Source organism: Trichosurus vulpecula, chromosome 7 (assembly GCF_011100635.1).
Source record: "Trichosurus vulpecula isolate mTriVul1 chromosome 7, mTriVul1.pri, whole genome shotgun sequence".
Lineage (NCBI taxonomy): Eukaryota > Metazoa > Chordata > Mammalia > Diprotodontia > Phalangeridae > Trichosurus > Trichosurus vulpecula.
The window spans coordinates 62,112,532-62,126,873 of record NC_050579.1 but is presented as its reverse complement, the minus strand read 5'-3'; the positions used below and the strand labels follow the sequence as shown (position 1 = coordinate 62,126,873).

Here is a 14,342-nt window from a genome sequence, read left to right as displayed (position 1 = left end):
CCCATAAACTGCTTACTTTGGTTCAAGGGCTTGGGGTTCATATTAAAGGATAAGAACAGCTCTTAGCATAAAGATTTGCACATAGTGGATATTCATTATCTTCTGACTACATACTTGAATGACTACATACCTTGAAAGAAAGAACAAATGAACCGCTTTAGATATATTTAAAAGCTTTAATTCTGCTTACATGTAAACTATCATGTTTATTTCTTTGAGTTCAATTCAGTAAGATGTTATTCTGATAGGACATAAAAGGCCTTTAGAAATTAGTTTTGGGGAACTCTCCCTAATTAAAGTAGTCTGTTTCTGAGACAAGTCTATAAAAATCGTAATTGTTCCTTGGGCAGCCTTAACTAACTTGTACAGAATTGAATTTTAACAAACATCTAGAGAATAGCTAGCAGCCAGAGATTCCTGTCTTTTAAGTACAGTAGAATGGAACGTCACTAAGGAAAAAATGTGTTACAGATTTCCCACTATCTGTGTAGTGGTGTAGCTATGCAGCTTGGTTGTCATCTTCTTGCTCCTGTCTTTTATTCAAAAAAGATCAATAAATACAGGAGCAGAAACTGGGACAGGACACTGTCTCCTTTTTTCTCCTAGGTAGCTGAGAGAGGGAGAAACTGGGGACACAGAAAGTGGGAATACTTAGGAACTCCTGTCTAACAAGAAAAACCTTGGCAGTCAGAGGAATTTCAGTAGAAAATTCATAGCTAGCAGCTATGAAAAACTGCAAAGGCTTTAGACAGCAAATTGACCTTAAGTTGTATATTACAGTTCTGTGATAGTATAGATTTAAAAGTCATGATGTAGAATGAAGTCAAAAGGAGCCTTCTAATCAAGTCTGTGGGTCAAGTAACTAATAATAATTAAAGATAAGTAGAAATGGAAAAGGCAAATTATGCCTAGGTATTAATTTTTAAACTTGATCTTTATGAGTTTCTATTGTTGTTGCTATGTTGATATTCAGCACTTAAAAATATTTAAATAGCACAAATAGACAATCATGTTTATTTCTTTAAGTTCAATTCAGTAAGTATTTACTAAGGGCCCAGTATCTGCAAAGCACAGTACTAAGCACTGAGAGACAAAAAAATTAAGACGTGGTCTTTGTAGTCATTGGATTTATAGTCTCATGACTTTGTCTGCAGCTCATAGCAATCATCATATCTCAAAGATATGTTAATCAACTAGAAAATGGAATCCATCAATTGAGTGTGTGCATTAAGTGGGAAAATTAACAAATGGGATTATTCTAGAAAAGGTCCTAGACCTAAAAACTATAGTTTAAAAGAGGGGAAAGAGATAGTATAAACAAGCTCGTTTCAAAGGATTTGAGTTATTTTTCTTAAGTGAAGTATATAAAGGAAATCTAACTTTTGAGGTTTTCTTAGTTCTGTTGCTCATTTACGTCTTTAGTAAACTGAATTTTTTCATGGTTAATATAAAGATTTTAGTCTCCTGTTTAGGATTATTTTATGAATTAGTGATTATAAATCATTTTAATTTATCTCAGCTATATCAGCAGAATCCAGTGGTATAAATGAATTAGAAATGTTGCAATAATATTTTCAGTGTTTACAGAGCCTGTTACATAAGGAAAGAGATCTGACATGAATTAAGTTCTGGAGTTGCTTTGAATGTTTTTTATGCAGACTTTGTAATCATTATACTGGTTTTTAATCATTTGATTTCCATTTTAAATCATACTTTTGTCATGCTGGTGCCCTGATTGCATTTTTTCTTAGGGTATTTCCTTTTAGTTTATCTTTTTCAAGGCAAACCATTAAGAGACTGCAGGGTTTAGGGGCCTTGGGGAGGGGCAAGACAGAAAGACATTTTGTTTCCTTAAATATTGAATATATATTCATACCTCAAAATGCTGTTGAGACAATGTTATCTTGTTATTACAGGGTAAAACTCATTCCCAGCTCATAATAATTGATCGTGGCTTTGACCCAGTCTCCACTGTACTTCATGAACTCACTTTCCAAGCAATGGCATATGATCTGCTACCAATTGAGAATGATACATACAAGCAAGTATAATTGGGGGACATAAAGTACAAGTGACAACATAGAAGAGCTTTTTCTCCTAAACGAAATATTTATCATTTTGTACAAACAGTCATCAGTGGAAATCTAGTTTTATTTATTCAGATATTTTCTTTTTGGTACAATCTCCCTTCTCTTTTTTGCTCCTTTTACTTGAAACAAAAATATAATTTTGACCTTATAAATTGAATGGTTAATATGACTCCTTTTGGAGAATTTTTGAGTGTTTTATTCTTTTAAGTCCTATACACTTTGATATTTAGGCAGCTTGCATTTTAATAGTTTTATTTGTCTAGATTAAGAATTTCTGTTGAATAAAACTCGAAACGGTATAGTTTTTTAATAAATTTAGAATTTTATTTTCCTTTAAAGAATCAGACTAATAGGAAATAAAATAGAAAGTTTGCTTGAAAGATGTAGTTTTATTCTCCTGGTAAGCATTATAGTCTTAATTTTGAACTTAGAGGCTAGTGGAACATATTTACTCTGAAGTAGTGTGAAATGGAAACTTAAACGAAGAGCAAAAGTTATAGCATTTCATCAGTGGACAATCTTGTTTACATACCATATTTCAAATTTTTCTCAGTCATATTGAATAGCTTAAGTTTTACTGTTAAAGGCCAACAGTGAAAATAAGTAAATTCTTCTTAAGTAATTTCATAATTTTAATGAGTTTAGTATTTTATATAATAATTGAATTTATACTTTATGAACTTTACTGCTTACAAAGTACTTTTCATATGTATTATCTCATTTAATTTAGATGAGCAATATGACTTTGATTTTGAAAGACTTTATTTTAAAAATATTTTTAAATAACTACATTTTTATTGTATTTTTTATTGCATTCTGGTCAAATCTTGGTTTCTGTAAGTTTTCCTATGCATTATTTATATTTAACTATGACTAAAAATTGTACAGGAACTAACATTGAATGATTTTTTATATACATGTAAAATATATAGTTAATAGACATGCCTATTTCTATAGTATTTATATGAAAAAGTCTCAGATGTAATAGTTTTCTTGGAACAGTATAGCCATATAATTTCTAAAAACTACCTATGTTGCTTAAATTCTTTAAAAACTTACTATTTATCTTACACAGTAGATAAAAAGGAATGAGGAAATATGAGGAAGCAAATTGAATTTATTTTAAAGACCTAATCATAAAGACAGTTCATTTCTATAGTGGTTTAAGGTTGCAAAGCATTTCATACACAATTTTTACAGTTAATCTTCACAAGCCTTTGAGAACAGGATACTTTTTAATCCCTTTTTACAGCTGAGGTTCAGAGGGATAAGTGACTTGGTGAGTTACAAAGTTAGAAGAGTGGTTATCCCTGGCCTGTCATTCCACAGCACACAGCATCCCGCCAGGTTATCAGGAAACCACAGGACAGTCAAAGAAAACAACTATCCCTGCTGTGGAGGGAGGTCAGAAATAGTATTCCTGTGTTTGCTGCCTTAGGCTTATTTCTTTGCCTAGAGTTGCTAGCAAAATCCTTGCCTGTGAGACTTTACTGGGGTGTGAAAGAGCCTAGAATAAGCCTGTTCTAGGTTTTTCCCTTTGACTTAAACACTGGATCATGGATAGCTACCTAGACAAAGGCTTGGCCATCTCATGTTTGTACTATGTTAGAATCTTTTTTAGGGTCAGATATAATGTAACACTAGAAATGGATAATTTGGAGTCTTCTTGCCCATCTCTCTTGCTAACTGTTTACTCTTATAAAATGGGAACTTCTGAGTATTGTTAGAATTGCTTAATCACTTTATAAATTACTTTTTAAGTTTTTGGATAAAAGCTGTTAAGTAAGATATATAGCTGCATAATAAGCTACTGGAAAAACCTGCATAATTGATAGGTTTTGCAATTAATCACTGTCAGCCCTTGATGGACACCTATAGTCAGGGTCTTTGAGATGAATAAGTGGTGGAACAAGTTGATTGGGCCTTTTGTTTTAACTCTGATGAAGAGAGGTCTTCTCTGTGACCTTGGGCTAGTCATCTGACTCTTCTGGAGTTTATTTTCTTTGTCTGTAAAATGAGAATTATACAAAATGATCTCTAAGGTGCCTTCTAGCTCTAAATCTATGATTCCTTGTCCTATAATTGATTAGCAGATTAATAAATTTTGCCTATCATAACACTTAAGTTCTCAACCCAATGATTTTTTTTACTAATGATATTGGCAGATCCTCCCACATCAAAATAGTATTTATGAAGTCTGACAGCATGATAAATTGTGGTTATGATTACTTTTATTAAGTCTGATTGTCAGATGTTGTGATCATTTATGTGCTAAGAACATTCTTGTTGATAGTTACATAAATTATTAGGTTGAGAACCAAAGGGTCAGGATAGGAACAGTGCACCAATTTGTCAGTGAACACCAGATGCTGTTTATAGGAATAAATATCTACCTGTATAGCTTTTAGTTTAAGAATAGATGATGAAGGGGCAGCTAGGTGGCGCAGTGAGTAGAGCACCGGCCCTGGAGTCAGGAGGACCTGAGTTCAAAAAGGCCTCAGATACTTGACACATGTACTAGCTGTGTGATATTGGGCAAGTCACTTAACCCCAATTGCCCTGCCCAATAACAACAACAACAAAAAACAAAACAAAGAATAGATGATGATGATAAGCTGAAATTTAAGACTTAATAAATGCTTTGCATGAATTATCCCCTTTGATCCTTTCAACACTCCCATGAGATAAGCACTACAGCTCTTATCATCCCCATTTGACAGATGAGGAAACCAAGGCTGTGAGAGCTTCAATACTTAACTATGGTCTCATACCATATTAAGTGTTGGAGGAAAGATTCCAACTCAGTTCCTTATTGACTGTCCAGAACTGTTTCCATTATATCATGCTGCCCCAAATTTAACTAAGTGTCCTTTATCCAGCTAACATAGTTGAAGAATTACTTGTAGTTCTCAGAAAGTTCATTTAATTATTAAAATATTTGTGTATCAACAGACTCACAGACTATCCTCTTTTATTATTTTTAAATTATAATTTTAAATGGTTACTCTTGCTTACAGGTATAAAACAGATGGGCCCAATGGAAAGGAGAAGGAGGCAATCCTTGAGGAAGATGATGACCTTTGGGTCCGAATTCGACATCTACATATTGCAGTTGTATTAGAGTATGTGATTACATTTAGCATTTTTATTATAGATACTTGTTAACATTTTTATCTTCAAAAATATTTTTAAATAGTAAACTTCTTAGAAATATAAAGTATTCTCTCTGTCCCTCTCTCTTTCTCTCTCAGAGAAATCCCCAAGCTTATGAAAGAAATCTCATCAACAAAGAAAGCAGCAGAAGGGAAGGTCAGAGAATATTTTAATTTATTATGAATAAGGGTGAAGATATTTTTAAAAATATTATTTTTAATGCCATTTGGCCACTGATGAATAGTGTTCTTCATAAAGAATCAAGGTACATTCATCAAATAATTGTGGATAAGCATCTGATACCTCTAAATTCATAAATTAATCAGTTTTAGTAATACTTAAGAACCAGAAAACCTTAAGATTTTCTCACAAAAGAAGACTATTTAAAAGAGCCACCTCAAACAGCTTAATTTAAAATGTTTCCTTTTTCTCTAGACATCCCTAAGTGCTCTTACCCAGCTAATGAAAAAGATGCCCCATTTCCGCAAGCAGATTACTAAGGTAAGTAGTATTGTATACTACAGTAAGAACATGACAAGTGACATATTAAGTGACCCCATTGTTCATCTGGCCTAATAGTCACCCTTCAGCTGGACCACCAAAGGACATTTTGTCATTAACTTCCATGTTTGCCTTTGCTACATATTTCTACACCATTGCTCTGCCTCATTGGTGAGCATTCCTTTTTCTTCCAGAGCTCTTTCTCTGTCGTTATATTGCTTCCTCCCCTTTTTACCTCTAGGTCTGCCTCCCACTTTCTGAAGTAATTTTAGCACTTGATTCATGGACTTCTTTTCCACCTCATCCCCTCCAATAATTCTTGGTAATTACGACACACAAATATGAAAGGCCCTTCTAATACACTGACCGGCCTTAAAGTTCTTCAGGCTGTTTGGCTCTAGTAGCTTTCATCTGTACCCTAGTTTAGCCTCCCTTTGCCTTATCTACAACTTAGGCCTTATTGTCATTTGATATTTCACCACTTCTAATAGCCTGAACTCTGAAATTCTCCTCTAATCACGTAGCTCCTGCCTTTCCTCATCTCCTGTCCAAGCATGGATTAGTCAGTTACTTACTTTCCTGGTTGCAGCCCTACAATCCCTTATCCCCCTTATCTTCTAACATTCTCACCCTGCTTAACCTCAGTTTTAGGTAATTTCCACCATTTGATTTCTCTACTCCTTATGGGCTATTGAACACCACTGATTTCATCAATTTTAAATCCATGCTGTCTGATTTGACTGCTGCTTGGCTAACCTTTTATTTCACCTTATTAAGTACTTACCACAATTTCTTCTATTACTTTTAAGTAGCTGAGTGGCTTTGGGTAAATCATTTAACCACTTTGTGCCTCAGTTTCTTCACCTATAAAATGGAAGGTCTGCTCTAGATGATGTATAAGATTCTTCTAGCTCTTGAGTCTGTGTTCCTATGACTTCTGCCTCTCTTCTCATGTTCCCAATGTATCTTCCCTGTTCACTTGTAAAAGTGTAGCTTCTTAGAGTGAAAGCAGACCTTAAAGGTCATCTAATCTAACTCTACCTAAAGCATCACACAGTTCTGGTCCAAAAATGTTTATTAAGTACTCGCCACGTACAAAGCTAGCTGTGTACCAGAGGGATAAAGACAAAAGCAAATGAATGCTTGTTCTCAAGGAGCCTACGTCTTGACGGGCTGATGCACCATGGACACAGTGAAGTAAATGCAAGGTAATTTGGGGTGGGGGGGAGAAAGGACTTGACACGTGGGAAGAGATTAGGAAAGGCTTCATGGCAAAGGTGATGCCTGGGCTGAGTGTTGAAATAAGCAGAGGTTTCTAAAAGGTGCGGATGAGGATGAGGAAACGTATTCATTTCTGATAACTCATTATCCACCTTCCACTCGAAACATTTCCAGCAACAGAATTTATTACCTCCTGAGGCAGCCTGTTCTATTATTAGAGAGCTTAACCTCTCTGGGCCTTAGCTTCTTCAATTCAAAATGAAGGGGGAAGGATAAGAAGACAGTGCCTTCTTTGTGCCAGGTATTGTGCTAATAGCTTTAAAATACTTCCTCATTTGATCCTCACAACAACCCTGTGAGGTCAGGCGCTATTATTATCTCCATTTTTACAGTTGAAGAAAATGAAGCACAGAGAGATTAAGTGACTGTCCCAGGGTCACACAGCTAGTAAGTATTTGAGGCTGGATTCTGTACCAAAGAAGCTGCCTTTAGCTAGAGACAACATCCCAAGGTCCTTCTACCTTTATATCTATGACCCTACAATTTGAAGTTCTTTTATGCACCTGGAATTTGCCTTCTTGCAAGAAATGGGAGAAGTATAAATGTTTTTTTCTATCATTATATCCCTTGGGAGAATAGATTTGTTATAAGTTCTAAGTAGAGATCCTAGTTGTATCTTTTGGTGTCTAGAACTATAAGACTATATTCTCTCTTTTTTTTTTTTTTGGAGGGGGTAAGGCAAGACAGTTGGGGTTAAGTGACTTGCCCAAGGTCACACAGTTAGTGTCAAGTGTCTGAGGCTGGATTTGAACTCAGGTCCTCCTGACTCCAGGGCTGGTGCTCTATTCACTGCACCACCTAGCTGTACCAACTAACTCCTCTTTTACATGATGACTGTTTAGATATTTTAGACATCATCATCATCATCATCATCATGTAGGCAGCTAAGTGGTGCAGTGGATAGAGTGCTGGGCTTGGAGTCAGAAAGATTCATCTCCCTGAGTTCAAATCTGGCCTCAAACACCTAGTAGCTGTGGGTCCCTGGGCAAGTCATTTAACCCGGTTTGTCTCAGTTTTCTCATCTGTAAAATGAGCTGGAAAAGGAAATGGCAAACCACTTTAGTATCTTTGCTAAGAAAACCCCAAATAGGATCATGGAGAGTCAGACATGACTGCAATGACTGAACAAAAACATTCATGATCCACCTGAGTTTTCTCTTCTGAGGGCTAAATATCCCCAGTTCACTTCAGTTGATATAACCCGGTTTCAAGTTTTATCACCAGTCTGCTAGTTCTTTTCTGGACCTACTCCAGCTTGATAACTGAACAGTATTTAAACTTGGGTTCTGACCAGGGAGAATATAGTAGAACAGTTCACATTCTTTGTTCACATGAGGACTGGAAAGGCACATCTTCCCCTCACATTTATGCAATTGAAATGTAGGACTTTATGTTTATTCCTATTAAATTTTATCTCATTAAATTCAGCGTATCATCTTAACCTATTCAAATCTTGCAAACTTGATAAGCATCCTATGCCTTAGCGTATTCTATTTTGTATTATTATTTGTGGAGGCCTTATATCCCTAACTAAATTATAAATTTCTTGTGGCCAGAGACTGTGTCTTAATTGTCTTTGTATATGGATAAATTATAATTTATAACTGTGGAGGAAGAGTGCCCTTATGGATGATTTAATGGTGCACCAATATCTGCATAGAAATATTTCCCATCATTCCCACCTCAGCCCCTTTATTCTTTGTAAACTGGCCTCTTCAGGGCTCCACACAAGCAGTATTTTGTATCTTTTTTCCTGAGGTATTTTTGCTGTTCTTCCTCAAATGCTCTGATCCGTTCCTTCCTTCAGACCTCTCTAAATCTAAATCATCTGTGCTTCAAGGCCAACTCAGACTTCTTGTGATCTGTTACCTGCACAAAGAGAGTATAAGATATTTACCAGGGTTTGTTTTTTCTGTTTTTACAGCAAGTGGTACATCTTAATTTGGCAGAAGATTGCATGAATAAATTCAAGCCAAACATAGAAAAGCTGTGCAAGACGGAACAGGTACATTTGAGTTCTCACTAGACTTCAATACTGTTTCATCTTTTAAATTCATACCTATGTTTTTGGTGTACACAGAGGGTGGATGTGGCTGGATGCCAGGCAGCCTCTTCATCCAGTGCCTGCTACTACAGTTACAATTAATTGTGGATGACTTAGTGACTATATTCTTATTCTTGGTATTGCTTAGTAACAGGTCTCTGTTTTGGAGATGGCCTATCTCTTTGCATTCTACCATGTTTTACTGCTTTGTTTGTTATTATTCTCTTATTATTGGTCTGTCTTTTTGACTATGGTTACATTTTTCAGAGTCCGCTTATAGGCGGTACCAAGTTTTTAAAAAGATTATACCCCATTTAAAACAGAATTCACAATCATACCATTACAATTTTGGCAACATGTATTGATAGAATTCTTAATTATAGAAATGAATTTTGGTTACAGATCAGTGACATTTTGTTTTAATCAAGGACCTGGCACTTGGAACTGATGCGGATGGACAGAAGGTGAAAGATTCTATGCGAGTGCTTCTTCCAGTTTTACTCAACAAAAATCATGACAACTATGATAAAATAAGAGCTATCCTACTTTACATCTTCAGTATTAATGGTATTGAAAGTTTCATTTAATTTTACAATTGTCTGTAATGTTCAAACCCAAAGTGCAAACAGTAATTTAATGCATGTCAGATGTAAACGTTAAAAGGTCTCAAAGAGCTCATTAATACATGGTTTACCATTGGCCATCAGAGGAGTTGAGAAAACTCAAAGGCAAGTGAAGAAACAGAAAGATATAATGTAAAAGCACTAGATTTGGAGTTGGTAGACTTGAAAGAAATTTTTAAAAAGAGAGATTACCAAACAAATAAAGAATAAAAAATTAGGATTAAGCTGGAAAAATGTAATTTTGAGGATTAGAAGAATCATTTCATTAAAAAGTCTAGTATTTCATGGTCAAGAAGTATTTTAGTTCACATTTTACTCTTGTTTTTTGAGTCTTGTCCCTCTGTCTTGCCCAGACTGGAAGCACAACAACCACTCATAGGCCTAAGCCCACTGTTGATTGTCACAGAAGCTGCTGGGGGCTCACCGGGGTACTGGACTTATTGTGGACATCCTCACAGTGTGAGCTCAGCTGCAGCTCAGAACTCCAGGGCTCAAGTGATCCACCAGCTTTGGCCTCCTGAGCAACAGGGACGATAGGCGAGCTCCACCACACCTGGCTTACTAATAGTTAATGTTGTGAGACAGAGAAATTTGCAGTAAGACATAGGACATAACTCAATCCAACAAATATCTATTGAGCATCTCAAATGTTCCAGAACATTGTTGGATACTGGGTGGGGGGCAGGGGTAGATAGAAACATTAGTATGACCCAGACCTTCCCTCAAGGAGCTTTCAGCCTAGTAAAGGATAAGTAACTTTTGCCTTAAGCAAGATACAACATGCTATGGGGTGTTAGAAGAGGGAAAGAGTTAACTTATTTAAGGAAATGCAATAAAGTCTCCATAAAGGAGGTGGAATTTGAGCTGGAACTTGGAGATCGGTTAGATTTTTGTAGGAAAGATGTTGGGGGGAGGTGTGCATTCTAGGTGAAGAGACGATAAGGTGACACAAGGTCCCTTTGAACTCTAGATCAGTGATCCTGTAAATAAACTTTTGTTGAACACCTCTTGTGTGCAAAACACTGGTAGGCAATGAAGGAGACATAAAATTTAGATAAAGCATGAGTCCTGCCTTCACAGAATTTATAATCTGGTAGGAGTATGTTCATATGGCACATACACAAGTAACTATGATATAGAATAAGATCTAAGTGTAAAACAAAGTGTTGTATGAAGTACAAAGGAAGGACAGTCATTACTAACAGGGGTAACAGAAGGTTTCATGGAAGAGTTGTTCCTTAAAGGAGAGCATGGGAGGACATTCAAGCACAGGGAACATGAAGGACTTATTATGAGAAAAGGGAATAGTTTGGATGTAGTGGAAGATAAGGAGTGGGGAGTAGGCCTAGAAAGGAAGAGAGGTGCCAGATTGTGGAGGGCCTTTAATACCAGACTAAAGTTTCAGATTTACTTGGGAAGGCAATGAGGAACCATTGAAGTTTTTTGAGAAGAATAGTGGAATGGCATCAGTCAATCATGTATTTATTAGGGTCTTGTTTATGTGCCAGGCACTCTGCTGGGCACTAGGGGTGAATGAAAGAAATCCTGATCATCAAAGGAACTTGCATTCTAATGGTAGACACGAGGATAAAGAGATCGATAGATCAAATATATATGATTATATACAACAGATATAAAGAGGATAAATATAAATAAATACTAGTCCAATACAAAGTTTGAGAGGGAGGGCACTGTAAGTTGTGGGGATCAGGAAAGGGTTCATGTAGAAAGCGATACTTGAGCTTCATCTTGAAGGAAGAGAAGGATTTGGTGAGGCATAGATGAGGAGAAACCACATCCCAGGTCTGTGCAGAGGCAGGGAAATGAGAGATGGAGCATCTTGTGTGAGGAACAAAGAGAAGGTTGGTTTGGCCAGCTTGTAAAGTGCAGGATGGGAGTGAGGTACAGTGAAGTTGGAAAAACCTATTAGGGCAAAGTATGAAGACCTTTAAAAGTGAATCGATTCCCAAAGGAGTAGGAAGCCACTGGAGTTTATTGAATAAGTGACCTGGATAAATCAAGTAACAATTTCAGTGCTCACATAACTCTAACAGTAAGTTGCAGAACTGTTGTTGATCTGCATTGTGGGGGGAGGCTACAAAGGTGAAATAGATGGGACTTGGCACCAGATTGGATATGGGGGTATGTGTGAAAGAGTGAGGAGTCCAGGATGACACCTGGCTTGTGAGCCTTGCTACCCGAGAGACTGTTGATGCCCTCACCAGTAATAGGGAAGTGAGGAAGAGGGAGAACTTGGGGTAAAAAGAAGTACTGAGTTCAGTTTGGAACATTTTGTGTTTAAGACCCAGTTCAAGGTATCTAATGGGGACTTGGAAATGTGAGCTTTGGGGTCAACAGGGAGGTTAAGGCTGGATAAGGAGATTTAAGAATCAGCTTAGAGATGGTAATTAAATCCACTGATGCTGATGAGATTGCCAAGTGAAACAGTAGAGAGAGAGAGAAGAGAAGAGGGCCCAGGTTAGAAACCTGAGGGACATCTATAGTTAGAGGGCATGAGCTGGATAAAGATCCAGCAAAGGAGACTGAGAAGGTCAGAGGGAAGAGAAGAGGCTCTTCTCCTTAAGGAGTTAGGATGAGCTAACAGAGGAGACAGAGAAGAAAGCTGGAGAGAGGTAGGAGAATTAGGAGAGTATTAAGTCTCAGAAGTTAGAATCTGAAAGTGTATTCATAAGGAGAGAATAGTCATCATTATTAGGGGTAGCAGTGAGATCAAGATACATCAGTCTCAGAATAAGACCATTGGATTTGACATTAGGTCATTGGTGACCTTCAGAAGCATAATTGAAGTGGGGGGAAGGAGTGGGTAGAGCTCAAAGCATCAGGCACTCCTGGTTTTTGAGTTTTGTGCGTTTTTAAAATTTGGTAGTGAAGGGAACAAGAGAGACAGGGTTAGTTAGATGAGCTAGAAAGGGAAGGAGGATGCTCTTATTTTAGAATTTGAAAGACTTCAACATGTTTGTAGGTAGATAAAAAGGAATAATTGGAGATTTGACATGTTCATTCATGATTTTCTTTTCTGTAAGGAACTACACAAGAAAATTTGGACAAATTGGTCCAGAATGTAAAGATAGAAAATGACAGTGACATGATCCGTAACTGGAGTTACCTGGGTGTTCCTATTGTCCCTCAAGTAAGAAATAGTACACTTCATATATATATACTGTGCATCTATGTACTATGTATTTTATGTTTTAATATGTTATATGTTCTGAATTCTAAAACTTGGTCACTTGTATTTTTCCCTAATGTTGACAGTAAGTATAATTTCCTGAGGGTTTATAATTTGTGGCTTTTGTTATTTTATATTTTTTATTATCCTTTTAATATTTGTTCACAGAAGCAGTCATTCTAATAATATGCTTATTGACTGGTTCTGAATATAATATAACATAGAAATTGAGTCTGCTTTTTTTTCTTTAGAGATTCAATTTTTTGTAAGCATAGTGGGGTCATTTAGTAAATCTGCACTCTTTCCATCAAAATCCATTGCACTTTATCTTAGATAAATATTTATTGAATGAAGCATCGTCTCTTTTTGCAGACAGAAACACAAAAATTCATAGAAGTGGAGTGGCTGCAAAGCAAGGCTCATGAGTGAGATTTGGCCTGAGCCCCCAATTACTAGACTGCTATTCTTCCTACTTTGCCAGGCAGAGGGGGCCTGGGGACTCTGCCCATTGCTTTAGTGGGGAAAAAGTACCTACAAGTCCAGGCAAGGCAAAGACTGCATACCCGGATGGCTGATGCTGGGCAGTCTTTCTGAGAGACTTTGTCAGAGGCCCAAGAATTCTCCTACCTACCTATCAGGGTGATTGGAGATGGCATGGCGGGGAGTGTCGTCAAAAGAACATTAGATTTTGAGTGAGAATGTCTTCGTGTGAATCCTGGTGTTTATACTTTGAAACTGACCAAACTGCTTCTCTCTGGGGTCATTTTCGTCATCTGTAAAATGAGGGAGTTAGAAAAGATGATATCTAAGTTCCCTTTCAGCTTCCAAGTCCTAGGGCACTTTAAATGAATGAGAGAAGCAAGTTTTAGCAGTAAGACTTTCAACTTTAAAGTACAAAATATATGGTTGTAGTGGAAAAAGAACTGGTTTTGGAAAATTTGGCTTCCAGCACTACAAACTAGCTTTTGGCTTGGAGCAAGTCACTTAATTTCTCTGGGCCTCAGTTTCCTTATCTGTAATATTGGGCTGGGAATTCCTGACAAGCCTATCTATTTGTAAAGATCAAATAGCTTTGCATTTCAAAACACTTTGAAAACTACAAAGCATTATGTAAATATAAGGTATCCTTGTTTTGGTAGAAATTGAATTTACTTCTCTTGACTATATTTTTGTAAGTAGACATTTTTATTACTATTTTCAATAATGTTCACATAAGAAGCAGCCAAGGGTAGTGGGAAAAGCGCTGGTCAGAAAGCCCGAGCTAATCCCAGCTCTCCCACTGGTTAGCCGCATGACTCTGGGTACATGACTTAATGTCTCAGAACCTCGCGTCTTTTCATCTGTAAAGTGAGCCACAGGAGCAGATGGAGCTGAAAGGGCCAGAACTCAGAGGCTGTAGTGCAGCCCTCTTGTTTTTCATTGGAGGAAGTTAAGATCCCTGGAGTTGAAGTGAGATACCT

General features: G+C 36.8%; 1 protein-coding gene across 1 annotated transcript in view; it reads left to right on the top strand.

Moving 5' to 3' along the window:
- The window catches only part of STXBP3 (syntaxin binding protein 3), a 53,326-nt gene that overhangs the window by 30,166 nt on the left and 8,818 nt on the right, over nt 1-14,342 (top strand). The window contains exons 9-15 of the mRNA XM_036767377.1: nt 1,917-2,041; nt 5,108-5,212; nt 5,342-5,399; nt 5,679-5,744; nt 8,950-9,030; nt 9,498-9,636; nt 12,737-12,843. Of these exons, the coding sequence (XP_036623272.1) occupies nt 1,917-2,041; nt 5,108-5,212; nt 5,342-5,399; nt 5,679-5,744; nt 8,950-9,030; nt 9,498-9,636; nt 12,737-12,843 (681 nt within the window). The remainder of the gene's footprint in view (nt 1-1,916; nt 2,042-5,107; nt 5,213-5,341; nt 5,400-5,678; nt 5,745-8,949; nt 9,031-9,497; nt 9,637-12,736; nt 12,844-14,342) is intronic.